General features: G+C 52.3%; 1 protein-coding gene across 1 annotated transcript; it reads left to right on the top strand.

The window, feature by feature from the left end:
* Positions 1–4,003: 4,003 nt before the first annotated feature.
* Positions 4,004–25,904, top strand: TACR1 (tachykinin receptor 1). Its single transcript, XM_051811880.1, has 5 exons — positions 4,004–4,530; positions 16,312–16,506; positions 20,752–20,902; positions 21,663–21,859; positions 22,946–25,904. Exons 1-5 carry the CDS (start codon positions 4,130–4,132, stop codon positions 23,235–23,237), a joined length of 1,236 nt encoding a protein of 411 aa, XP_051667840.1. The 5' UTR covers positions 4,004–4,129; the 3' UTR covers positions 23,238–25,904.
* The last annotated feature ends 213 nt before the right edge of the window (positions 25,905–26,117 follow it).

Raw genomic sequence — 26,117 nt, 5'->3', positions numbered from 1 at the left:
CCAAACCCTCAGAAGCTGGAAAATCACCATCTCTGATGGTTCCCTGAAGGATAAGCCCAGTTTTTCCTCCCAGACAACCAGGCTCTGTGTGTGTTTGATGTTCCACCAGCCCAGGGGACTGTGCTGGGAAACTGCAGGGGAAGAGGTTCCTGTCCTTGTAGAAAACACAACAGGAAAAGGCAAGGTTTGCTTCAGCTCTGGTTACAAAACCTTTCTGTGTGTCTGGAAGGGCTGAGGACACACATGAAGGAAAGGAAGGAGGGGGAATGTTGGAAGAGCCCAGTGAATTCACACCCTGGCACCTTCACAGAGACCCACAAGTGCTAATGAGCTGTCAAAATCCTGCAATAATCTGGTTTTGCTGAGCAGTAAATTTGTGTTAGTATTGATTGATTGATTTCCTTTTCATGCAACCTCTTTCGAAACAACAAAATGTGAAATCCCCCCAGATTCCAACACCTCACAACCTGAACATGCCACTACAAACATTCCCCTTCCAGAACCTTCTCTGATCCAGACTAAATTCCAGCTGGTCCAGACATCAGCCCCAGTTCCAACTGATCCAGACATCAGCCTGAATTCCACTTGATTTGGATATCAGCCCCAATTCCAATGGATCCAGACATCAGCCCCAATTCCAATGGATCCAGACATCAGCCCCAATTCCAATGGATCCAGACATCAGCCTCAATTCCAATTGATCTGGGCATCAGCCCCAATTCCAATGGATCCAGACATCAGCCCCAATTCCTACTAATCCAGACATCAGCCTGAATTCCAACTCCCTGCACAGCAGCAGCCGAGGAAAAAAGAGCTGGTTCTTTCCTCTAGGAGCTGAAAAGGCTTTGCCTCCCTTTTCCCAGTGGGAGAACTGAGGCAGGAGGCAGGAATGTGCTCCCTCAGCCCTGCCTTGATCCTTGGGATGATCCTGCCAGCCTGGACAAATTCAGGGACGGAAGGAGTGGGGAAGGATTCGCTGGGAATAGCCGGGAATCTTCCCCCCTCCTCCGCCCCAACCAGGGCGTCCTTGCCTTTGGGGTTCACCCTTTGCCAAATTTATGGCAATTCCCCCAAATAACGTGTCGGGGGCTCGGGGGCTCGGTGGGAAATGCAATTCCCAGCGAGCCTTTCCCGGCTCTCCCATTGCTCCTCCCGCATTTTTAAGCAATGCTGCCATCGAGTGGTCCGGGAGCATCGGGAAGAGCGCCTGGACCCCTCCGTGGTCTCCCACCAGCCCCCGAAACGGCTGGAAACGCAGAGCTTGGATATATTCCCGGTTGGAATGTGCCTCCTTCATCCCTCCCCGCGTTAAAACGCTCAGTCTCCCTTCGACAAGCGACACGATGTTGGGGATTAAAGGTTTTCAGCCCCTCCGGTGGCAGATCCCCCCCGTCCTGCCCACGCTCAGCTCTGCGATTCCAACCCCAGTTCCTCCCTCCCAGTTTCCAGGGAGCCGCGGCTTTACCTGGGAGCGGTTCCTCTTCCAGCAGCTCGGGAGGGAAGGAAGGCGTGATTTAGGAGCATCCTGAGCGAACCGGAGGGACGAGCTCAGCTTTGCTGGGCTCGATGTTCCTCCTCATTGCATTAGTGGATCCCGGGGGAGAGGCGCCTTTCCTGGCAGCAGCAACGCGGGTTGTTGTGGTTCTGCCCACAATAAAAGCCCAAGTAAATAAAAAACCCCTGGAGGAGCACGTCAAACCTCCCCCCCGTGGATTTAAACCAGGCCTGTGGGAAGCTGCAAAGCCCTGTTTGCAGCTTAATGAGATTCCAAATTCATGGCAGAAATGAGGCTTTAGTGCAGAAGGTTTCACCAGCCCTTTAACTGCTGTTTGCTATGTGAGAGAAGGGGCACTGAAATGGAATGTCCTCTTTGCAGTGGAAGGAAACAGGTTGTGCTGGAGTAGGAAGAGCTCTTCCTTCTTTGGGAATTCAGTTATTTGTTTTGTTCACTGGGGTTGCAAAACACTCATGGAGCACAATTGCTTGGAGAGATCCCATGGATGTTATATTGGAAAGCTTTATAATATATAAATATGATATAATATATAAAATATATAAATATATAATATAAAAATATAACTTATGAAATATATAAGCTTTACTATTATCAGGATTTTCCCCGATGACTTTTGAGAGCGTATTTGGCCCAGACCCCCCTCATAAGATAAAATATAAAATATAAAATATAAAATATAAAATATAAAATATAAAATATAAAATATAAAATATAAAATAAAATAATATAAAATACATAAGCTTTGCTATTATCGGGATGTTTAAATTCCCAGTGACTTTTGAGAGCGTTTTGGCCCAGAGCTCCCCGAGTCCCCCAAAAAGGACACAAAGCACAGGAAGCTCTGGAGGGCAAAGAGGTTGGACGGGGATGAGGAGGAATGAAAGTGGGGGGCGAGGGGGTCGGGGAAGCTGGAATAGCCCCTTCTGCGGGGAAGGCGGGAGTGGAGAGGGGAGAAGAGCTCCCCCGGGCAGGGTGGATGGGATCGGGGACTGGGACCGGGGGAGGTACCAGGGGCTGGGGAGTGCCCTTCCCGTGCCGACTCTGCCCACCGGTCTCTGGCACCGCCCGCCCCGACTATAAAAGGCCCGGCAGTGCCTGGACAGCCGCAGTCGATTCGCGGCACCGGCTGCGACCCGAGGCTGCTCCGCTCCTGAACCGGCTGCATCCCGATCCAGGGGGGATCCTGGACCAGCGGGAATCCATATCCTGAACCGGCTGCATCCCGATCCAGGGGGGATCCTGGACCGGCGGGAATCCATATCCTGAACTGGCTGCCTCCCGATCCATCCCTCATCCAGAACTGGCTGCATCCCGATCGACGGAGGGGATCCGCATCCTGAACCGGCCGCACCCCGAACCGACCGAATCCCGGTCCAGGGAGGATCCGCGTTCCGAACCGGCTGCATCCCCACACGAGGAGGATCCGTGTTCTGCACCGGCTGCATCCCGGACCGAGGGGAACCCGCACCCTGCGCCGGTCCCGAGCCAGGAGGCACGTGCATCCCGCATCCCGCTCCGGTCCTGAACCGGGGGTACCCGAGTCCTGAACCGACTGCAGTCCGGACCGAGGGGAACCCCCCTCCTGCTCCAGCCCGGAGCCGGAAGGTACCTGTATCCAGAATCCTGCTCTGGTCCTGAACGGGCAGGACCCGCCCCGTGCTCTGGTCCCGAACCGGGAGGGACTCGCACCCAGAACCGGCAGGGACCCGCGTCTTGCTCAGCTGGGAAGGACCCGGGTCCCTGAATGCCCTGAATCGGGAGGACTCTGCACCCTGGTGAAGCTGCAGCCGAGCCCGGGGGGACCCGCACCCCAAACCAGCTGTGCCCGAATTAGGAGGGACCTGCACCCCAAACCAGCTGTGCCCGAATTAGGAGGGACCTGCACCCCAAACCAGCTGTGCCCGAATTAGGAGGGACCTGCACCCCAAACCAGCTGTGCACCCCAGTCCAGCCGTGCCTGAGCTGAGAGGGACCCACACCCTAAACCAGTGAAGCCCTGGCATGGCCAGACACCCTGTTCTAGCTGCATCTGGAGACAGGAGGGTGCACCCCAAAGGGGCTGCACCCTGAGCCAGAAGGGACCTGTGCCCTGGACCAGCCTTGCACCCCAAACCAGCTGCCCCTGGACTGGGAGGTGCCCTGTCCTGGACCAGCCCTGCACCCCAAACTGGCTGCACCCTGAACCAGGAGGGACCTGCACTCCAAACCAGGGGTCTGCCCCAAACTTGTTGGCCCCTGATCCTGCTGTGCCCTGAACCAGGAGGGATCTGCACCCCAAAGAATCTGTGCACTCTCAGCTGCAAGGGACCTGCACCCCAAAACATCTGTGTGCCCTAAACCAGGAGGAACCTGCACCCCAATCCTGCTGTACCCTAAACCAGGACGGACTTGAACGCCAAAGCATCCCTGTGCCCTAAACCAGGAGGGATCTGCACCCTAAACCATCTGCGTGCCCTGATCTTTCTGTGCCCTAAACTGGGAGGGACCTGCACCCCAAAGCATCCCTGCACTCTAAGCTGGAAGGGACCTGCACCCCAATCCTGCTGTGCCCTAAACCAGGAGGGATCTGCAGCCCCCCCATCCGTGTGCTGGCTCTGGCTCTGTGGGGACACGATGGATGATGCTCTGCCCGTGGAAGCGGAGCTGGAGCAGCAGTGGTTGTCCAACAGCTCCCTGAACGAGTCCCTGTCCAACCAGTTCGTGCAGCCCCCGTGGCAGGTGGCCCTGTGGGCCGTGGCCTACGCGCTGATCGTGGTGGTGGCGGTGGTGGGGAACGTGGTGGTGATGTGGATCATCCTGGCCCACAAGCGCATGAGGACGGTCACCAACTACTTCCTGGTGAACCTGGCGTTTGCCGAGGCCTCCATGGCTGCCTTCAACACCGTGGTGAACTTCACCTACGCCATCCACAACGAGTGGTACTACGGGCTCTTCTACTGCCGCTTCCACAACTTCTTCCCCATCGCCGCTGTCTTCGCCAGCATCTACTCCATGACGGCCATCGCCCTGGACAGGTGAGTGCTGAGGGTCACACCCTCCCCTCAGGCCAGGGGTGGTTTGATGCTTAACAAGGCCAAGGGCCGGGTCCTGCCCTTGGGCCACAACAACCCCCGGCAGCCCCACGGGCTGGGCCAGAGTGGGGGGACAGAAAGGGCCCTGGGGGGACTGACTGACAGCAGCTGGACATGAGCCAGGGGGGCCCAGGGGGGCAAGAGGCCAATGGAGCCTGGCCTGGCTCAGGAATAGTGTGGCAGCAGGAGCAGGGCAGGGATTGTGCCCCTGCCCTGGGCACTGGGGAGGCCACCCCTGGAGTGCTGTGCCCAGCCCTGGGCCCTCAGGTTGGGAAGGATGTTGAGGGGCTGGAGCAGGGGCAGAGAAGGGCAACGAGGCTGGGGAAGGGTGTGGAGCACAAGTGCTGTGAGGAGCAGCTGAGGGAGCTGGGGGGGCTCAGCCTGGACAGGAGGAGGCTCAGGGGAGACCTTCTCACTCTCTGCAACTCCCTGCCAGGAGGGGGGAGCCGGGGGGGGTCGGGCTCTGCTCCCAGGAACCAGCAGTAGGACAAGAGGGCACAGCCTGGAGCTGCCCCAGGGCAGGTTTAGGTTGGCCATGGGGAAGAAGTTCTTCCCAGAGAGAGGGATCAGCCCTTGGAATGGGCTGCCCAGGGAGGGGGGGGAGTCCCCGTCCCTGGAGGGGTTTGAGCAGAGCCTGGATGTGGCATCAGTGCCATGGTGGGGGGGACAAGGTGGGGTTGGGTCACAGGTTGGACTCGATGATCCCAGAGGTCTTTTCCAACCCAGTTAATTCTGTGATCTTGTGATTCCATGTGGCTCTGTGTGATCTCCACTCATAGGAGAACACTGCAACTAGAATTTTTTGATAAAACAGCACTAAAAATAACCCCCCTCTCCACCCTGGTTGGCTTTGGGAATCCTTTGTCAGCGCAGCAAAAGGAGCTCAGGAAAGGCTGGTGCATGTTGGTGGCGTGTCTTGAGGGTGCATTTGTAGCACCCTCTCCCTCCCAGCCCCTCTGCAGAGCCATCCATTCCCTCTCCACCCCCTCAGTTAAGAGCAAACTCAAGATTTAGCACAAAATGGCATTACCCCTGGCATAAAATCATTGTGTTGGAGGTGCCTCATTGTGCTGCAGTTTCGTAGCTCTTGGTCTGCGTTGAGAACCATCCAAGGAGCCTTGGGAGAAGCTCAGGCTCTGCAAATACATCCTGACTTGGTGGGGTGGGGGATGTCCTCAAGGAAACCCACCTCGATGTCATCAGGGGGGTCAGGGGAACAGGCAGGTGCCAGGGATTTCTCTCGGGGTTTGGCTGTGGCTCAGTTGGTTTTTTCCCTGCCTGGTCGTGCCTGAGGGTTGGGATCTGCCGGCAGAGCTCGAGCTGTGGTTGGGATCTGCCGGCAGAGCTCGAGCTGTGGTTGGGATCTGCCGGCAGAGCTCGAGCTGTGGTTGGGATCTGCCGGCAGAGCTCGAGCTGTGGTTGGGATCGGCCGGCAGAGCTCGAGCTGTGGTTGGGATCTGCTGGCAGAGCTCGTGCCGTGCCACGATCTAAAGTTCAGCTGGTGCTGGTGGCCCCGGGGACACTCCTTTGTCACCGCCCTCGAGGGACACAGACCAGCCCTGCCCCGGGCGCCTCCCATTCAAAGAAATCTCTATTTAATGGCACTTCACACCGGCACTGCTGATAAATCCCGGCTCTCAAACAGCTTCTCAATTCCCTTTGGAACTGAATTTTCAGCCTTACGAGGGCAACAGATTTTTCCCATGCTGCACATTCCCGACTCTGCTATGCCTCCTTTGGTCCCTCTTCCCGAGGAATAAAAGACATTTTTTTGGCTGTGGATCCAGGCAAGGAGGGTGAGGGGGGCTTGTCTCGTGCCAGCACGTTTGGAGCTGATGCCTCGGAGCTGAACTGGCTCTGATATTCCCGATATTCCCTTCCAGGGGTGATGGTGCTGCCACAGCTCAGGGGCTGCCAGCTCGGGAAGCAGAGCTGGACGTGGATGATGCTCTCCTGTCCTTAAAAACAGGCTTTGGTTTGCTTGGAGTGGTTACAAAACCCTCTCCCAAAAATGAATTGGATGTAGCCGAGCTCTCCTGTAGGAGATGGGAGGAGAATTAGAGAATAATCAATAAAAAAGCCATAACACCAGCAGGAATTGTTCCTACCCAGTGTTGGCTGTGTTTCAGGAGCATCTGAGAATGTTTGGGATCAGCTGGAAAAGCCCCTTTCAGGTTTGGGTGAATTAGAGAAATTATTTTTTATTTTAATGGTTTAATTTTTAGCCTTTGATCCACACCCTGGAACAACCAGAAAAGCAAATCTGCCAGGGGGAAGCTGGAGGAGAGTGTGTAAAACAGGGAGAAAAGGCAGGTCTGGGAGCCTGGGGCTGATTTTTTTTTTGGGGAATCAGCATTCCCAGCTTTCTTCTTGCATTGCAAACCCTGAGCAGAGGGTTGATTTTCCTGTGCCTGGGATTGAAAACCCAGATTTCCATCAAGAAGGACCCAAAAGGAGCTGCATCCTCAGTGTGCCCAGAGCAACCTGCAGCATTTCTTCGTCTCAAATTTTCAGCAAGGTGGGAATCTGGGAGGAAAAAGGCAGCAAAGCCCATCCAGGCAAGCAGCACAAACTAGTATCTCCAAGCCCTGGAAAACTCCGTGTTTTCCTGTGTCTGAGACCTGACAACAGCCACTTAAATGTATGAAAAGCAGGAACTTGTTTCAGGCACATAAAAGGGCAAAATTCCTCCTGGCAAGCAGCAAAAAGCTGGGAACAAGCAGAGGAAGAACCTGAATGAGGAGCCAGGTAGGCTCAGGGAAATGTTCACAGCCAGGATGTGTCTGAAATCAAACTGGGGTCCTGATTTTCATCAGAAATTAGGGAAGCAGAATGGAATGTGCCTCATTTCCCAAGGTGTTTCCAGCAGAGTGATTGGATATGAAGTGTGAGGGCTCAGAGGAGCATCGGGCTGCAGATTGCTCCCCTAAATCATCCCCCTTTCTGCTCCCTGCAAGTGATTTCCAGAATGTCTTTGCCAGAGGACATGAAACTGCCTCAGAAAAACTCAGCATGGCCACGATGGATTTGTTGAGAGCAAATGGGGAAGTGGTTTAATTCATAGGATTCCAGAATCCTGGAATGGTTTGGGTTAGAAGGGACTTAGAGATCCCTTTCTACCTCCTTTCTACAGCTTCCACTAGACCAGGGTCCTCCCACCTGGCCTTGGATGCTTCCAGGGATCCAGGGGCAGCCACAGCTGCTCTGGGAATTGGATTTTGGGGCTATCTCAAACCATGACACCATCCCAGCTCCTCACCACCCTCACAAGGAAGGATTCCTTCCCAATATCCCATCTAGCCCTGCCCTTTGGCAGTGGGAAGCCATTCCCCCTTGTCCTGTCCCTCCATCCCTTGTCCCAAGTCCCTCTCCAGCTCTCCTGGAGCCCCTTCAGACCCTGGAAGGGCTCTCAGGTCTTCTCTGGGCAACCTGTGCCAGGGCCTTCCCAAAATCCCATCTCCCCCCACTCCCTGGCATTTAAATCCATTCCAGTGACAGGTTAAACCCAAGTCTTTCAGCTGCCTCTGGGCTGGAGCTGAGGAGGGTCTGAGACCCCCAGTGCTGCTGGTGGGATGGAGCTGGAGCTGCCAGAGATGGGCAAGAACATGGGATGGGTTGGGTGGGAAGGGACCTTGGAGATCATCCAGTGCCACCTCCTGCCATGGGCAGGGACACCTTCCACTGGCCCAGGTTGCTCCAACCTGGCCTTGGACACTTGCAGGGCTGGTGCAGCCACAGCTTCTCTGGGTAAATTCTCCCAGTGGATTTTTTTGCAGGACCCACCGTGGGTTTGTGCAAGAAAAAAAGGCTTTCCTTGAAACTCAACCATCCCTTCCTTCCCCAGGACTTGTTTCAGCCTGGGCACAACCAGCCTGGAAAACAGAAACAAGGAGTTACTCTGAACACTCCAACAATTGCAGGAAATTGAGGAGTCAAGGCTGGCAGAATATTCATGTGCTCAGGAAAAACCCTGATGCAGCTTCTCAGCATCCTGAAAACTGGGGGACAAACAGCTCCCTCTGGCACTTTAAAAGTTGCCACATCATTTGTTTTTGAGCACATCAAATATCCCTGTCCAGCCTCTGGCTCTCCCTGGGAATTAGTTCACTTGGAAAACAAGCAGAAAATCCATTTTTTTCCCCCATATTTCAGGAAAGAGAAGCTCAGCAGTGCCTACAGTGAGTCCAAGCTGATTTTCAGCCACACACAGAATAAAAACCCAACTCTGGCCTTTCCTCCTTTGCACCTGGATTCATTTCTGGGCATCACCACCCACCTACAAACTGGGGGAGGGAGCTTCCATGAGGATGGAGGACCAGGAATGCAGCCCAGGGTGTAGAATGAAGGAAAAACATAATTACTTATCTCAAAACTCAAAGTGAGCAAAGCCAGAACCACCCAGAGTGAGCAAATCTCAGTGGTAAGGAAGAGCCCTGGGATTAATCACAAGCTGGGCAGAATTTGGGATATTTAACACAAAGCAATTCCCCTTTTTCTGCACAGCATCCTCTGCTTGAAAGCAGCTGTAAAAATGATCTACAGTGGGAATAACCTCCTGCAGCTCCTAAAATAACTTGCTCATTAAAAGAGCTCCACCAGCACCAGTGTTGCCAGACCAGGAAGGTTGGAAAATCCAACTGGGATCTCATTTATTTATTATACATATACTATATTTAAAAAAAAAAATATATGTTCCCTTTTTAATTTCCAAATGGGTTATTAAGTTGTATTAGGTGTCCTAAAATCCCTCAATTTGCTGGCAGGAGGTGCAGAGGGAACATCAAATCTGCAAAGCTTCATCACTGCAGCTCCCAAAATTCCAAGTCTGCAGCCAAGACCTGTTAATATCTCCCCAAGCCCCGCAGAAAAAGCAGCTTGGAAAATGATTTATTGCTTGGGAGTTGAAATCTCAGGCTGGACAAACCAGCTGAATATCAGGAATTTTCCAGCTCAGCCACCCCAGTCCCTGTGAGGTGATTGCTGCAGAAAAACCCTCCGGGGAGCACAAATTACAGCAGTTAATTAGTCATTTACACCCTAATTTAGCACCAGGATGGGGTTTTTAAACTTGACTTAAAGGACTTCTGGGGTTTGCAGAGCAGGGCTTTGATCTGTGGAATCCTGCTCTGCTGGGGGGCAATTTGGGAGATTCGGGAGCAAGGGGGAAGTGAAAGGAGGGTGGGATTTGGGGCCAGAAAAATAAGCTGCTTTTTGTATTCCCCAAAAATATCAAGCATCATGAATGCCACAAAAACCCCAGGAAGCTGCTGGATTCCCAAAATGGACCGGGCTCGGAGCAGTGATTTCCCAGCTGGACTTGGGAAGCAGAAGGATGGAAATGGAGAAGGGAATGTCTTAGAAGGAGTCACCCCTCAGGGCTAGTTTGTGTCCCTGATCCAATGGGGATTAACTGGAATTATTCCCCCCCAGTATCCACCAGACAGGAATTCAGCCAAAAATAAATTACATTTTCCCCCTCCTTTCCTATGAAGAGTGGGATTGAAATTCCCATGGTGACAATGTGGAACTGAGGGGAATTAGCAACACTTTTGGCTCAGAGATGCAGGAAAATTTGGGTTTAGCCATAGAACCACATCATGGAATGGTTTGGGTTGGAAGGGACCTTAAAGCCCAGCCAGCACCACCCCCTGCCATGGGCAGGGACACCTTCCACTAGCACAGGTTGCTCCAAGCCCTGTCCAACCTGGCCTTGGACACTTCCAGGGATGGGTGTCTGTGAGTGGGGCACTGGCTCAAGGCACTATAGGGCCTCTGGTGAGATATTTGATTTATTTGATGCATTTTTTAATCAATTTAATCTAAATTTCTCCATGGCCCACTGGGAACCACCCCTGCACTGAGTGTTTCAGGTGTCAGGGGTACCAGAAGCCACCCCTGTTCCCCCCCTCTGCTCCCAGAGCCAAGGCACCAACCCAAGCCACCCGTCCTTTGGGGTTGTGCTTGAGGGAAACAACCCCAGGGCTCTCAAAGGGCTGTTTGACCATCTTGGTAAAAGCCAGTGAGAAACCTGCAGCCTGATGGAGCGTTGGGCAACGCTGGGGTGGGAGAGCCCTGTTTGTGTCCTGGTTTGGGCAGTCCCTGCCCAGTGTCAGAGCAATAAAGAGGAAGAGGCTGCTCGAGGCACCTTCAGCCTGAGCCCCGTGGGGGGTTTGGGGGCAGCATGACAAGGCCAAGCTTTGTCACACAGACCTGCTTCATGCCAAGGCCAAGCTTTGTCACACAGACCTGCTTCATGACAAGGCCAAGCTTTGTCACACAGACCTGCTTAGGGAAGAGATTTTGGCGCCGTGGCACAAAGAGGGTTTGTGCCCACGAGAGGTGGGTTTTCCTGGGAAGCATCAGGAATGGTGTGGTCAGCTGGCAGAAGAAGGAGATTGTCCTGCTCTGCTCTGAGCTGGGGCGGCCTCACCTCAACGTTGGGGCAGTTTGGGGGGGACACAAAATACATGAAGCCATTTGAGAGTGTCCAAAGGAGGCCACGAGGATGGGGAAGGGTCTGGAGGGGCCTTATGAGGAGCAGTTGAGGGCACTTGGTGTGTTCAGCTGGAGCAGAGGAGACTGAGGGGAGACCTCACTGCAGTTCCAGCTGCCTGGGCAGGGGCAGAGGAGGGGCAGGGACTGAGCTCTGCTCTGGGGGGACCAGGGACAGCACCCAGGGAATGGCTGGAGCTGTGCCAGGGCAGGCTCAGGTTGGATCTCAGGCAAAGGTTCTTCCCCCAGAGGCTGGTTGGGCACTGCCCAGGCTCCCCAGGGCAGTGGGCACAGCCCCAAGGCTGCCAGAGCTCCAGGAGGGTTGGGATGATCCTCTTGGGGCTGGGCCTGTGCAGGGCTGAGGGTTGGACTGATGGTCCTTGTGGGTCCCTCCCAGCTCAGCATATTCCATGATTCTGTGACCCAGAGCTGTGCTGGAGGGATTGACCCACTCCAGTGTGGGGCATCTGCTCTGCCTTGGTCACAGACAGCCCCAGGACTGACCCTGCCCTAAACCCTCTTTGCTCAGGCTGGGAAATCACATCTCAACAAAGCCCAGCCCAAACCCTGCGGCCTCTTGGTTACTCCTCCCTTGTCTGCCGTGCCCCTATTAATGAAGCAGATAAGGAAGCTCTGGGATGAAGAAGCTCCATAAATTTGTACTATTATATTAATCTCATCTCCATCAGGGTGAAAACAGTTGTGTACTGTGAGTTCTCCAGGCAGGCCCCAGATTTCCAGCTGACATTAATGGATGGATACACGGCCTCCAGTGCAAGATCTATTTAATCACTGAGGTGCTTGGAGCGACTCTGGTACAACATCAGCCCCAACTTGCTCCTGTGTCACCATGGCAACCCCCCCAAAACAAAAGGAAATGTTCAACCACCAGCAAATGGCATCACCAACATCAGGGAAGAGCCTCTGGCTCTCGTGGGGTGGTTTAGTTGTGGGGTTTAGTGCCAAGACCATGAACCGTGGAGGGGTTAGAATGTTGAGAAGGTGCAAGAAAAGGCAGATGGGTGGAAATTGGGGCATCAGGGCTCTCCTGGGGGGAACTGGGAATGCTGGTTGGCACCTGAATGTGGTGCTGCCAACCGAGAGCAAGAGCAAGAGCACATGGTTTGGTTTTGAGGAACAACAGGCATTAAATTCAGTTGGAACTGGTTAATGTGTTGAAACTGGTTAATGTGTTGGAACTGGATGATCTGTTGGAACTGGGTAATCTCTTGGAACTGCTTAATCTGGTGAAACTGGTTGATCTCTTGAGACTGGTTAATCTGTTGGAACTGGTTAATCCATTAGAACTGGTTAATCTGTTGGAACTGGTTGATCTTTGAAGTCCCTTCCAGCCCAAACCACTCTATCATTCTGTAAAATCCTCCCAGCCCAAACTCTTCTGCAACAAACAACCCCATTCCTGGTGTTATGCTGTGAACCTCCTGCACAGGGAACAAAACCTTCCCTAACACACGAAATCTGCCCTAAATCCTCAACAAAGCCCCAATTCCCTGGGATAACTTGGGATGTGAAGGCTCCAGCTGCTTTGTCACCTGTCCCAGCAGCGAGGGCAGGATGGTCACCTGCTCCTCTTCCTCATGGCCCATGAACAACCATCCCCAGCAACACTTGATTTATTTGTGGATGGGAAAACCCTCCTCTTGGATGGCAAAGGAAAAAGCTTAGAGGGTGGTGGGGCACTGGAACAGGGGGGTTTGGTCATGGCCCCAATTTGGACAACTCAATTTGGACAAAATTTGGATAATTCAGGGACATCAGGGTGGGGGTTTTGGGGTGTCCTGTGCAGGATGAGTTGGACTCCATGGTCCCTGTGAGTCCCTTCCCACTCCATGATTCCGTGGTTCTCTGAAATCACTCTAATGGGACTGAGCACCTTGGGGAGAGGGGCAGAACAAGGGACACTGAGGCACTTTGTGAGGAGGAATATGAGGGAAAAAACTCATTATCCTCATTTTTGGGCCCCCCATTTTCACCAGCATGTCCCAGCCAAGGAAAGCAGTGACTTCCCAGCACATGAGCTCCAAAATGACCCTGAGATGAGCCAGCTGGTCAGAGCTGGTGCTGGGAACACCAAGGTTGTGGGTTTGATCCACTCATTTAGGAGCTGGACTTGATGCTCCTCGTGGGTCCCTCCCAGCTCAGAATATTCCATGAAATTCTGTGAAATCCATGCTTTTTGTGCCCCTCAAACCCCTGCCTGGGGGTCAACACCCACCAGACCCTTGCAGACACAGCAGGGTTCTGCAGCTTCATCCTGATTTCCATTGAAATGCCATCCTGTTGGTATTAATAGAGAATAAATAGATTGGGAAGGAGTTTTTCTGCTGGAAGGCAAATCATGATTGACGTGATTTCTTCCCTGCCAAGGAGTTGATTGTTGGAGCTTTGACTGCAGCAGCTTCTTCAGCCTCACCTGGGAGATGAAGTCACGTGGAGGGAGATGAGCTGGAGGTACCCAAGCAGAGGATTGAGTGGGAGGAAGGATTTATTTTGGGTTATCCCAAAAACCCGCCCTAGAAATGCTTTGGAGAGGCTTTGGCTCAAAACTGAGTGGAACTGCAGGAAAGCAAAGTGGCTTTTTTTTGGACCTGTGTCCTGGAGGCAACAAAAGATTGGCCAAAACCTCTCTGAAAACTCCTCAAAAAAACCCCCCTCAAGACCCCAAAATTCCAAGACATCTGATTAAATGCATAGAAAAACACGGACAGTCCAACTGGTCTGCAAGGAAATGGGAGTTATTTGATGGACCCAGAGCTGAGAGAAGCAAAAAAAAGGTGGTTTTCTCCCCTGATTGATGCTTTTCCATCCCCAAATAAGCAGGATGGCAACTCATCTGAGCTGTGGTGGCCACAAAACCACATTCCCTCCCTTTCCACGGTTTGATTTTACATCAAAAGTTCTTTTCAAGGAGAGAGGGAAAAAAAAAGAAAAAAAAAGGGAAAATGTGGTTATTGAAATGTTGGGACAATTTTCTTTAGTGATACAATTATTGCATAATTATCCAATATTGTAATATGAAATGATAGCCTAATTATTTTCAGGATGTTTGTCCATTTCCATCGATCTCCAGGATTTTTACTGGCTGTAATTCCAGCTTTTCCAAGCAGCCTTTCCATCACCCTTTTTAATTCCCTGTCTGGGAGAACTGTTGTTATTCCTGGTTTTAATCCTGATGGATTTAATCCCAGAGCATCTCAAAGGGAATATTTCCAAGCTCAGCACTGGTGGATTGAGAATTGCTGCTAAAAAATAGGATTTAGGGCCGATTTTCCCCCAAACACCCCTAATTTGCTCCCTCCTGCCTCCCTGACCCTGTCCTTGCAATGCCAGCAAGGTTGGAGGAGTTTTTCCATCTCCCTTCCACCATGAGACAGAGTTGTAGTTGGTTTGGAGGGTCTCCAGGTGGTGCTTTTGGGTTTATTTCACCCTCACAGCAATTTTTTGGGGGTTTTATCAACCACAAGGGCTCCTCCAGCTGCAAAGTGATTTAAATTTGTTAGAAAAGTGCTAAAAAATCACAGGCAGGCCCAAGGTTGGAGGTGTTGGAGCTTTCCTGGCTGGTTGCACTCCAGCCCTGGCTTTGCCTTCTGGAGGTCTCAGCCTGAGGTGTTTCTCCAAGCAAGGATTTCAATGGAAAACACACAATTTTTGTGGAAAATCCTCACTTTTCATTGTTCTCTTACTTGAGTTGAACCATTGGGTTGAGTCTGAGCAGCAGACTCGGGTTTTTTGGCACCTTCTTGGGTTCCCTGCTCTGAACCCCGTGAGAAAACCCACCCAACCCCCCCCAAAACCCACTAACTAGGGGGGCTCAGCCAACACCAGCCATTGGAAGGATGAGGAAGAGGAAGGAGATGAATCCTCCTGGGAATTTGATCCCAGTCCAACAAGGGGAAATGAGAAATGTGGGGGCAGAACCTGGGAGACCTTTGGCTTTTTCCATCCAGCTTCCAGCACCAAACAGGTTTTTGAGGAATAATTACCATGTGAGTCAGCTGGATTTCCACCTGGATTAGGGTGATAAGTTTTGGGACAGAGAAAGAGCTGAGAGCACCACCTTTTATTTATATAATTCATATATTAATCCCTAAGTCTTTGCCACCCAAAAAATGCAACACAGGGAGAATTTACGGAAAAATTAAAAGGCAAATCCCTTCATTCTGAGGCAGGAGAAGGGATGAAGGAGGAGCAGAGCCTGCAGTGACACATGTGGAGTGATGTAAAGTTCCTCCTCTTCCCAAAGCTTGACGTGGAGCAGGGAGGGAGTAAAAAATCTGCCGCGTTGTCTCTTCATCTTCCCAGCGCTCCTGGCTCCTGAAAAACCGGATTTGCAGAGGGATAAATTCAATCTGCCACATCACCACGGGAGCTTTGCTCACCCTGGATGACTGATGGTCCGAGGGAAGAGCCTCTGAGCCTGGTGGCATCTCAGATCCCTCATCCCACGCTGCTCCAGAGCTCTCATTTTTGGCTTTCCTCCTGGAATTCTTGGCACTGGGATCCACAGGATTTTGTGCATGGGGAGAACGATCAAAGCTGTTGCTGCCAGATGGTGGGTTCTTGACAAATTGGTTGTGTCACTGAAGCTGTTTCTCAGCTAAAAGTCAATTATTGTTCCAATCAGGATTCAAATCCTCAGGGTAAAACCCTGGGAATCCTCCACAACGAGATTATCCGATGCTGGTTGGGTTTCATGGCATGAGGGGCTCCCAGGATGAATTTAGGGGCTGTCAAAGTAGGCCCCACACACAAGGACAGCCTCAACCAGCCCCAAAAGCAACAATATTGGGGTTTTCCAGCTTTGATTTCCCTGTTTCCAGCCTTGATTTCCCTGTTTCCAGCCTTGATTTCCCTGTTTCCCACCCTGCACTGGGATCTAGCACAGAGCCAGGATTTTGTGTTGGGGGAGAACGACCAAAGCTGTCGCTGCCAGACGGTGGGTTCTGGATAAATTGGCCTTTATTGTGTCAGTGAAGCTGTTCCTCAGGTAAAAGTCAACTGTTGCCTCAGTCAGGAATTAAATCTCCAGGGTAAAACCGGGAATCCTCCACAATGGGATTATTGTGTTGTGTGAGGGTGTATTTAGGGGCTGTCAAAGTACAACCCCCACACAAGAACGGCCCAAAGCAGCCCCAAAATCGGCGATATTGGGTTTTTCCAGCCTTGATTTGCCCGTTTCCAGCCCTGACTGCCCCTTTTCCCCCCGTGCAGGTACATGGCCATCATCCACCCTCTGCGCCCTCGGCTCTCAGCCTCGGCCACCAAGGTGGTCATCGGGGTCATCTGGCTCCTGGCATTCCTGCTGGCCTTCCCACAGGGGTATTATTCCATGATGGCAGAGCTCCCAGGACGACTGGTGTGTCTGGTGGAGTGGCCTGAGCCCGGGACACACGTGTACGGAAAAACGTGAGTGGGGCTGGGCCTGAGGGGGGGAAATAAGGGAGGAAAAAAGGAGGGAAGGGAGGGAAGAAGGAGGGAAGGGAAGGTTTGGGAAAGGAAGGTTTGGGAAGGGAAGGTTTGGGAAGGGAAGGTTTGGGAAGAGAAGGTCTGGGAAGGGAAGGGAAGGTTTGGGAAGGGAAGGGAAGGTTTGGGAAGGGAAGGTTTGGGAAGGGAAGGTTTGGGAAGGGAAGGGAAGGTTTGGGAAGGGAAGGTTTGGGAAGGGAAGGTTTGGGAAGGGAAGGTTTGGGAAGGGAAGGTTTGGGAAGGTTTGGGAAGGTTTGGGAAGGGAAGGTTTGGGAAGGGAAGGTTTGGGAAGGGAAGGTTTGGGAAGGGAAGGTTTGGGAAGGTTTGGGAAGGTTTGGGAAGGTTTGGGAAGGTTTGGGAAGGGAAGGTTTGGGAAGGGAAGGCACATTAAGGTTAATTAAGATGAGCTTAGTGCTCAGTTAAGCTGAGTTTAGTGCTCTTGTTTCCTGGTCCAAACACTGTCCCACCCTCCCTGCTCTTCCTGTTTGTCCATCCACTCTTCCAGGAAACTCGTGTACAACTGCAGGGACTCAATATTTTGGCTCTGGGAGCGGGGTCTGTGTTGCCCCAGGGGCTGGTTCATAAACACAGGCACAGCTCTGGTTTTTACAGCTCTAAAGGCTTCCTGGGGTGAGAGTTAGTCCTGCCAGAGGGAAATATGATTTTACCAGGAGTCTCTTGGCCAGGTAATAACAGAAATAACCCTGCTTTGGGATTTCTCCAGTCCAAACACCCCATACTTCACTCAGCAACTTAAACCAAGCTACAAAAAGGGGCTCTGTGGCCTCAGCCAGGCTGGAAGGCAAAGGCTGGGCCAGGAGGGCTCTGCAGGAGTCCTTCCTTCCCATTAAAGTGCTGCCTAATTAATCCTTGCCTTTCCAAAGGGTCCAGCAGCCCTGCTTTGGTCTTTGAAGCCCAGGGGGAGTTAAATGCCATGTGTGGAGGGAAAAAGAGAAAGCAGGGGAGAGAAAAGAGCAGGGAGGGGAGAAAAAAGGCATTTGTGATCTCCAGCCCTGTGGAGAGAGGAATTAGGGCTGGGAAATTCTCCTGGAGCCCAAGCAGGGACTCACAGCCACATGGGGAAGTGTTGAAAGCCAAGCTGAGCCTGGCAAAGCCTCTCTGTGACACAAATGGGATGAGTTTGTCCATCAGCAGTGAGTGGCAGGTCACAAATTGCTGGTTGGTGTAATTTATATCCTTATTTATTTGCATTGTGAGGCAGGTGTGGCACAAACCAAGATGGGCCTGGCCCAGCTGAGCTCCAGAGGGCTTTTCCAACCTTTATTCCTTGACAGTCCAATCAGTGCAAAGAAACACCCCCCAGGATGGGGCTGAGCCCCCCAAAACGAAACAGGAACTGAGACAGCTCAGGGTCTGATCATTTCACTGGGGCTGCTGCTTTTCCAGAGGGTTAATCCAAGGAAAAAATGCCTCCAAGCCAGAGCATCCCATGCTCTCAGGAAAGCTGGGAAAGCAGCTGCTCAGCAGAAGCTTGTAAGCAGCCAAACTCCCAAGAATTTGAGGACTGAAAGGAACTTGCAGCTCCAGCAGCATCGAACCTCACGGACCCTCCTATGCAAAGCCCAGCAGAGCTCGAGAAGGGATTTTCCTGCCCCAAAATAACTGCAGGGACAGGTGTTTGGAGCACTGTGAGCCCTCCTCTCCTGCTCCATGGCCTTGGAAAGGTTATTTTGGGAAGGCAGCAGTGGCAGCTGCTTTGCTTGTGATGAAAAATGACATCATTTTTTCAGCTCCTGAGGGACAAAACGAGAGGTTTCTCCCCACTCCAGGGGCTTTCTCTTGGGGAGTGGAGCCTGGAAAGTCCATCCTCAGGATGCAGAGGGTGTCAGAGGCTGGGATGGGATTTTTCACTGGGAAAATGTCCTTGTTGGTGGAGGGGAAGCCTCGGCACAAGGAGTGTCTGCAGCAGGAGCTGACAATTGCAGCGGGTTCGATCGTGCCATCGATCCCCTCTCTCTCTTTTGTTCCCAAATGGATGGCTAGTCTATTCCAATCTTATCAGCTGCCACTTCTGCTTGTTAAGGGAAGGGAAATTCCCCCCCAGTCGCTGTTTCTCCGGAAGATCAGAGCCCACAGGGACATCCTTTATATGGCAACAGATCTGGGCTTTGCGAGGCAGCTCCATCCTCTGGCATCCCAAAACTCCTCCAGGCTTCTCCATCCCACACAAGACCTTAAATCCCTTCAATTACAAACCCCAGGTTTCTCTGAGTGCTCTGATCCTGCAATCCTTGCAGGCAGAATAACACACAGGTAGTTCCACAGAACTGGCTGGTTTTCCACAGAAAAAAAGTCTCCAAGGGCTCTCTGGGATCCCTGGCCGTGCCCAGGCAGCTCTGGAAAAAGGGTCTGTCTTGCTTTTGTTGTCTCCCAGCTCCTCTGAGGAGGAATTTCTGCAGAACTTGGAGCTGTTTGCAGCTGCTTTAAGATCCTGCCTTACATGGGAACCACAACAAAACCCTCCTCGTGGAGCCACAGAGACGCCTCTTTAATTAGCAAAATGGAAAACAGCCCCACAAAATCCATCCCAAATGTGATTAGGGCTGGGGGAGGAGAAGGCCAAATGAGATTGCAGGTACTAAACAAGGAGGAGATGGCGTGGCCAGCCCCTTTCCCTGTGGGAATTGCACCAGGCAGGAGCCTGATCCATTCATTTTAACTTTGGGGATATTATTCAATCAAATATAGGGAGGACAAGAGCTGAGGGTGGTCCAGGGCCTGAATGGCCTCCAAAAGATGCAGCACCTTCCATTCCAGCCCCAAAAATCAAAGTAAAGACCCCAAAGCTTATGAATGAAATTCCCTCTGACCTGGCAGTATTTGGGATGATTTTCAAGCTGGTGCCAGCCCTGTTTCTGTCCCACTAGAACTTGACTTCCCACAGGACAGAGAGGTTTCTGCAAGCTCTGGGGGTGGGAAGGAACCTGCAAGGTCAAAGTGTCCACCCCTGTTCTGTTTGGGAAAACCAGCATGATTTTATTCCTGTTTAACCCCCTTTATTTAACATAAATCCTCACTGAATTCCTACTGAATTCCCACTGAACCTGCCACAGCTCCACCAACCCCCAACAAAACAGCCCCCAGCCTGTGGTGAGTTTAATCTCGAGTCTCTCGCTGGGGTTTGGATTTATTTATGCATGTTATAAACACACTCAAGGATCCTGCCCTTTCCTGGAGAGTTCTCCCAGCCTGGAGAACTGGCTCAGCTGCTGAATTCACTGAAAAGTTTTAATAAACCTCCCTGACAAGAGTTTGGGTTTTCTGGGGGACTGGGGTTATTCTCAGTGCCACCTGAGCCTGGCTTAACCCCTGCTGGACCAGGATTTAGGTGAGCTGCATTCCATCCTGCAGGAAAAGCCTTTATTTCTTCAGCTTGATATTCCCATCTTTCAAATGCCCAAAACACAATTTCAGGATTTCCAGCTGAAAGGTGGAAGAAGAGGCCACATCCATCTCTGGGATAATTTGGGGTGTAAAAACCTCCCCTCAGCTGCAGCATCCTTCCCTTGGGAAGCAGCACATCCCATTCCAGGAGAGTGCCAGGGGCTGGCAGGAGAGGCTTGGAGAGGACTGGGATGAAAGTAGGGAACCTTCCCAGTCTGGGTTGAGTGTAGGAAACCCTTTCCAGCCTGGGATAAAGCAAGGAGTCCTTTCCAGTCTAAAATAAAGTAGGAAGTCCTTCCCAGCCTGGGATAAATTAGGGAGTCCTTCCCAATGCTGGGATGAAAGCAGGGAGTCCTTCCCAGACTGGGGTGAAAGGAAGGAGTCCTTTACAGCCTGGGGCAAAGCAGGGAGTCCTTCCCAGCCTGGGATAAAGTGGGAAGACTTTCCCAGCCTGAAGTCAAAGGAGGGAGCCCTTCCCAGCCTGGGATAAAGCAGGGAGTCTTTCCCAGTCCAGGATAAAGTAGGGAGTCCTTCCCAGCCTGGAGTGAAAGCAGGGAGTCCTTCCCAGCCTGAGCTCAGAGGAGGGAGCCCTTCCCAGCCTGGGGTAAAGCAGGGTGACTTTTCCAGTCTGAGGTGGGAGGAGAGAGTCCTTCCCAGCCCAAGATCTACAGGAATTGTGCCAAATCCTCTTTGCCCATGTGCCACACTTTACCTCTGATCTCAGCGGGCAAGACAAGGACTGAGCAGGTGAAGGACCATCTCAAGGACTGCTTTTTTTGGTAGGTACCACTTCTGCATGACCATCCTGATCTACATCCTGCCCCTCCTGGTCATAGGCTGTGCCTACACCGTGGTGGGACTCACCCTCTGGGCCAGTGAGATCCCCGGGGACTCCTCCGACCGCTACCACGAGCAGGTCTCGGCCAAGCGGAAGGTGAGGAGAACTCATGTCCCATCCCAGCTACTCCCAGCCCTAAATCCTTCATCAGGGTGGGAACAGGTCAGGACTTGGAATATGCTGAGCTGGGGGGGACCAACAAGGATCATGGATCCAAGTCCTGGCCCTGCACAGACACCCCAAAATCCCGCCCTGTCCCTGAGAGTGTTGTCCAAACCCTCCTGGAGCTCTGGCAGCCTTGGGGCTGTGCCCACTGCCCTGGGGAGCCTGGGCAGTGCCCAACCAGCCTCTGGGGGAAGAACTTTTGCCTGAGATCCAACCTGAGCCTGCCCTGACACAGCTCCAGCCATTCCCTGGGTGCTGTCCCTGGTCCCCCCAGAGCAGAGCTCAGTCCCTGCCCCTCCTCTGCCCCTGCCCAGGCAGGTGGAACTGCAGTGAGGTCTCCCTTCAGTCTCCTCTGCTCCAGCTGAACACACCAAGTGCCCTCAACTGCTCCTCATAAGGCCCCTCCAGGCCCTTCTCCATCCTCATGGCCTCCTTTGGACACTCTCCAATGGCTTCGTGTATCTTTTTTATATTGTGGTGCCTCAAAACTGCCCCAATATTGAGATGAGGCCGCCCCAGTGCAGAGCAGAGTTGTTGAAAATGAAACACAGCGTCCTCCAGATGTGTGCCCTCCACAGAAGTGGGTGGTTTAACCAAGATTTTCCTAGCTGGAAGCATCTCTAGAGCCAAAAGAGACAGGTGGGATGACTGATGGCTGGCCCTGTGTCCCTGCCCTCTGTCCCTGTCCCAGGTGGTGAAGATGATGATCATCGTGGTGTGCACCTTCGCGCTGTGCTGGCTGCCCTACCACATCTACTTCACCCTGCAGTACTTCCACCCCGAGTGGTACTTCCAGAAGTTCATCCAGCAGGTCTACCTGGCCATCATGTGGCTGGCCATGAGCTCCACCATGTACAACCCCATCATCTACTGCTGCCTCAACGACAGGTGGGTCTCTGTTGCTGTTGAGATGGTCAAAGCGACACAGACTCATCTTCTTCCAAAGCAGGGGCAGGATAGGAGGATGGAGGAGGAGGACCTTTATTGCAACAGGTTACAGACATTTATACTCTTCACACAACACACATGTTAACCTACAGTTGGTGCTTCTCCATACATATACTTCAGGATTGGCTGTCAAATAGCAAAGTCATGGTGACCATGCTTAGTCATGGTGACCTGGCTAGAGCTGAGTCACGGTGACCTGCAGAAAGTCCAGGAAATCCATTTTTGTAATTCCTGTCTTCCATCTTCTTACTTCCTTCTGACAGACCTGTTGTCAGCCCTGACAGGTTTCCAGGGACACCTTTGTTGGGACAGGGACAGGAGGAGTGGGAGATACAGAGGGGTCTGATGGAGAAGGGGAGGGATGGAGGGAGGGATGGATGGATGGATGGATGGATGGATGGACGGATGGATGGATGGATGGAGAGCTTTTTGGGATGGTTCTGCCCCATCCTCCATTAGGAGCTGCTTCCAGCAGATGCTGGAATGGTACAACCCTCACCTAAAGTCTTTCCTAAAGGCCCTGTGGGATTTGAGGTATCAAAACAGTCCTGACTAAACTTCCTTGTGAGGGGCAGGGGAGGGGCAGACACTGAGCTCTGCTCTGGGGGGACCAGGGGCAGGACCCAGGGAAGGGCCTGGAGTTGTTCCAGGGTAGATTTAGGTTCGATCTCAGGAAAAATTCTTCCCCAGGGGGTGGTTGGGCACTGAACAGGCTCCCCAGGGTTTGGCCATGACCCCAAGGCTGCCAGAGCTCAAGGAGCACTTAGGCAACACTCTCAGGGACAGGCTGTGACTCTTGGGAATGGTCCTGTGCAGGGCCAGGAGTTGGGCTGATGATCCTTGCGTGTCCTTCCAACTCAGCACATCCCGTGACTCTCTGAAATGGAGATTTATCGGTGGATTTCCCCCCTTTAGCAAAAAGCAGCATTTCTAGTTGTGTTCAGCAGTTCTCAGCTCTGTCTCCCCACTCCCAGTGAGGCCCCTTTGCCCTCCCCGGGCCCCTCACCCCTGATTTCCCCCCCCCAGGTTCCGTGTGGGCTTCAAACACGCGTTCCGGTGGTGCCCCCTGGTCAGCGCGGGCGAGTACGAGGGGCTGGAGCTGAAGTCAGCCCGGTACCTGCAGACCCAGAGCAGCGTCTACAAGGCCAGCAGGATCGAGACCACCGTGTCCCTGGCCGTGGGGATGGCGGAGGAGGAGCTGGAGGAGCCCTCCAAGGCCAAGCGTCTCTCCATAGACGTGACCTCCAACGGCTCCTCCCGCAGCGACTCCAAAACCGTCTCCGAGAGCTTCAGCTTCTACTCCAACACCCTCACCTGAGGGGCTCCCCGGCTCCATCAGCCACTCCTGAGGTGCCACCACCCCCCTGCCCTCACCGGGACGCTCCAGGGCTCCACCCACGGCCCTGGTTTGTGATGTGCTGGTGTTTTCTGTGGTGTTTTGTCATCTCCCACTCGCTCGCCGTCCCCGGGCGAGCCCAGGAGGGAAAGCTCTGGATTAGTTCCATGTGTTCCACCATGGCCTGTGTGGAGAGGGTGCAGGAATGGGACAGAGCTGGCTCTTCCTCCAAAACTGTGATTGCAACTTGGCAGGAGCTTCCCATGTTCTCAGCAAGGATCTCCCAGAGCATCCCACGCCTCTGGAAAATGAGCCTGTCCTGCACTTTCCCCCTTCCCACCTTTAATTTCGTTCTGCCTGTCACTCCCAGTTGGATATCCGGGGGGATATTTAGTTCCAAAATCCAGGAAAAATGTTGTTTTTGGCATCAGGAGCCTGGACATCCATTGGGAATCATCATCCATTTGGAGCTTCAGTCAGATCCAGGATTTTCCATGTGGTCTTGGCTCTTCTCCAGCACCCACATGGATGGTCTCCTGCTCTGTCTCCAACCACAGCTCATCCAACAGGGCTCTCCCAAAGGATTCCTGACCTAAGCCAGGCTTTGCTTGCTCTCAATCAACCACATGTGCCAAAAACAATCACTGTGACTTCCTAGAAAGCCCAAGGTGACGCTCCTTGGACAGATCCTGGAATCCTGTGGAGGTCTGGAAAAGGAGAGACCACATTGAAATGTTTTTCACACCCTGGAAACGGATTCCATCAGAAAAATAAGGTTTGAAGGGAGATGAAGATTTTTCCAGACTCTTTTTATTCAGAGGAGGGTGAAATGATTTACCTCCACCTTCTGGATTTCATTTAATCAGGGAAATTGTTTTTTTCTGTTGCAGAAAAAAAGAAGTTTATGATGTGTGCATGGAAACATGGAATATTTTAGTCCTGCTCAGATGGATAATTTTCCCTGGGGCTGCTCAAGGACCCCTGCTCAAGGGTCATCAAATGGATGAACACACCCTCAGAGGGGGGAAAAAAGCAAATAAATGAGATGTGGACAAATGGGGCTTGTTGGGGACAAACCCACAAGTTTGGGGGCAGTCTGGTTGATGGTCCAATCCCTCATTTTTGGTGTAGAAATCAGGCTCCTAAATGGATTCAGTGAAGGAATGAGGGATGAACAGTGGAGACACACATAGGGCAAGGAAAGGTTATTTTCAAGCAGCTGAACATCAGACCCTGCTGAGCAGCCAGAGATCTCTGGGAGTAAAAAAGGAATGACTTTTGGGGCTTTTCAACTGCTCAGGCTCCAAACTGGCTGTTGGAAGAGCTAGTCCTGGATAAATCCCAGCCCCGACAGCTCTTGGAGATAAACACCCACATATTCAAGGAATTACTCCAGCAGAAATTCAATGAATGGGCAAATCCAGGACCAACAAAAGGGGATTGACAAGAATGATCATTTTTACCCCAAATCCTGCCAAGTGCCCTTAGAGAAAGAGCTCTTCCACCCTCTTCCCAACCACAATGTGCTCTGGACACACCCTGGAATACACTTTTCCTCCTTAAATTCTTAATTCTTGTCGCTTTAGGACACGTTCCCGTGTCTCTGCCTCCCAAAATCTGGGATCCTGGAGAAGGGGAATGGCAGGACCCTGTCTGGGGGGTTGGTTTTCCATAACCCCACCAGTCCCAGGGGCAGCAATTGAAGATTCCAAGGGTTTAACTCCAGGGATGGACAAGGAAACCTTTCCCACCCAGTCCATAGGAGCCAATACCTGAGAAGGTGCTACAAACCAGAGCCAAAATCTGATTTATTTCCAACTGCCAACCCAAATTCACAATTTAATGACACCAAATATCTCCACATGCTCCAGAAAGGTGAATAAAGCAAGGGGAGATTGGCTCAAACCCCTCACAGGAGAGTTTGTGTCGGGTTTTGAGCCTCCAGAAGTCAGAATTTATGGAAAAAACCCATAAATATCTCTCTACATGTGTATATTTAGATATTTATAACCACGCTGCCCTTTTGGCCTCTGTGTTTTGTGCCCCAAGGATGATCTTTGAGATGATCCTGAGAAGGGCAAAGCAATGACAAGTGTCTTCTCACAGGCAAGGCTCAGCTTGAGCCGTGAGATAACCCCAGGGAGTGAGGGGAGATTCAATTCAAACAGACAGTTTACAGCCTGAAATGCTTCTTGGGCATCTTGTATCTCTTGAAATAAAGTGGGGAAAATCCCCACCTGTTGTAAATAGTGTTGGTGATCCCAGTGGAGCCTGACCAGGATGATGGGAATGCGTCAGGGGATCGTCCAAGAGCTGGTGATCAATGTAAGAAAACCAAACTGTTGTGTGTAAATGGGTACAACACCCAAACCTGGTCTTCCTTTCTCCCCTCCAAGTGCCAAGTTATTTGCTGGGGGAGGCAGGAACAGGGACAAGGATCTTTTCACGTTTAGGATCTTGGCCATCCCAAGATGGGATGTTTGGTCCATGTCCACTCATGTGACAAACATGGAATGGTTTGGGTTGGAAGGGACCTCAAAGCCCATCCCATTCCACCCCCTGCCATGGGCAGGGACACCTTCCACTAGCCCAGATTGCTCCAGCCTGATCTTGGACACTTTCAGGGATCCAGGGGCAGCCACAGCTTCTCTGGGAATTCCATCCCAGCCCCTCCCCACCCTCATAGGGAAGGATTCCTTCCCAATATCCCATCTAACCCTGCCCTCTGGCAGTGGGAAGCCATTCTCTGTGTCCTGTCCCTCCATTCCTTGTCCCAAGTCCCTCTCCAGCTCTCCTGGAGCCCCTTTAGGCCCTGGAAGGGGCTCTCAGGTCTCCCTGGAGCCTTCTCTTTTCCAGGTGAAC

This window comes from Manacus candei, unplaced genomic scaffold (genome assembly GCF_025592945.1).
Source record: "Manacus candei isolate 608988 ecotype Guabito, Panama unplaced genomic scaffold, ASM2559294v1 h1tg000084l, whole genome shotgun sequence".
Taxonomy (NCBI): Eukaryota; Metazoa; Chordata; class Aves; order Passeriformes; family Pipridae; genus Manacus; species Manacus candei.
Note: the sequence above shows the minus strand (reverse complement) of the source record. Positions and strands in the feature narration are given on the sequence as shown.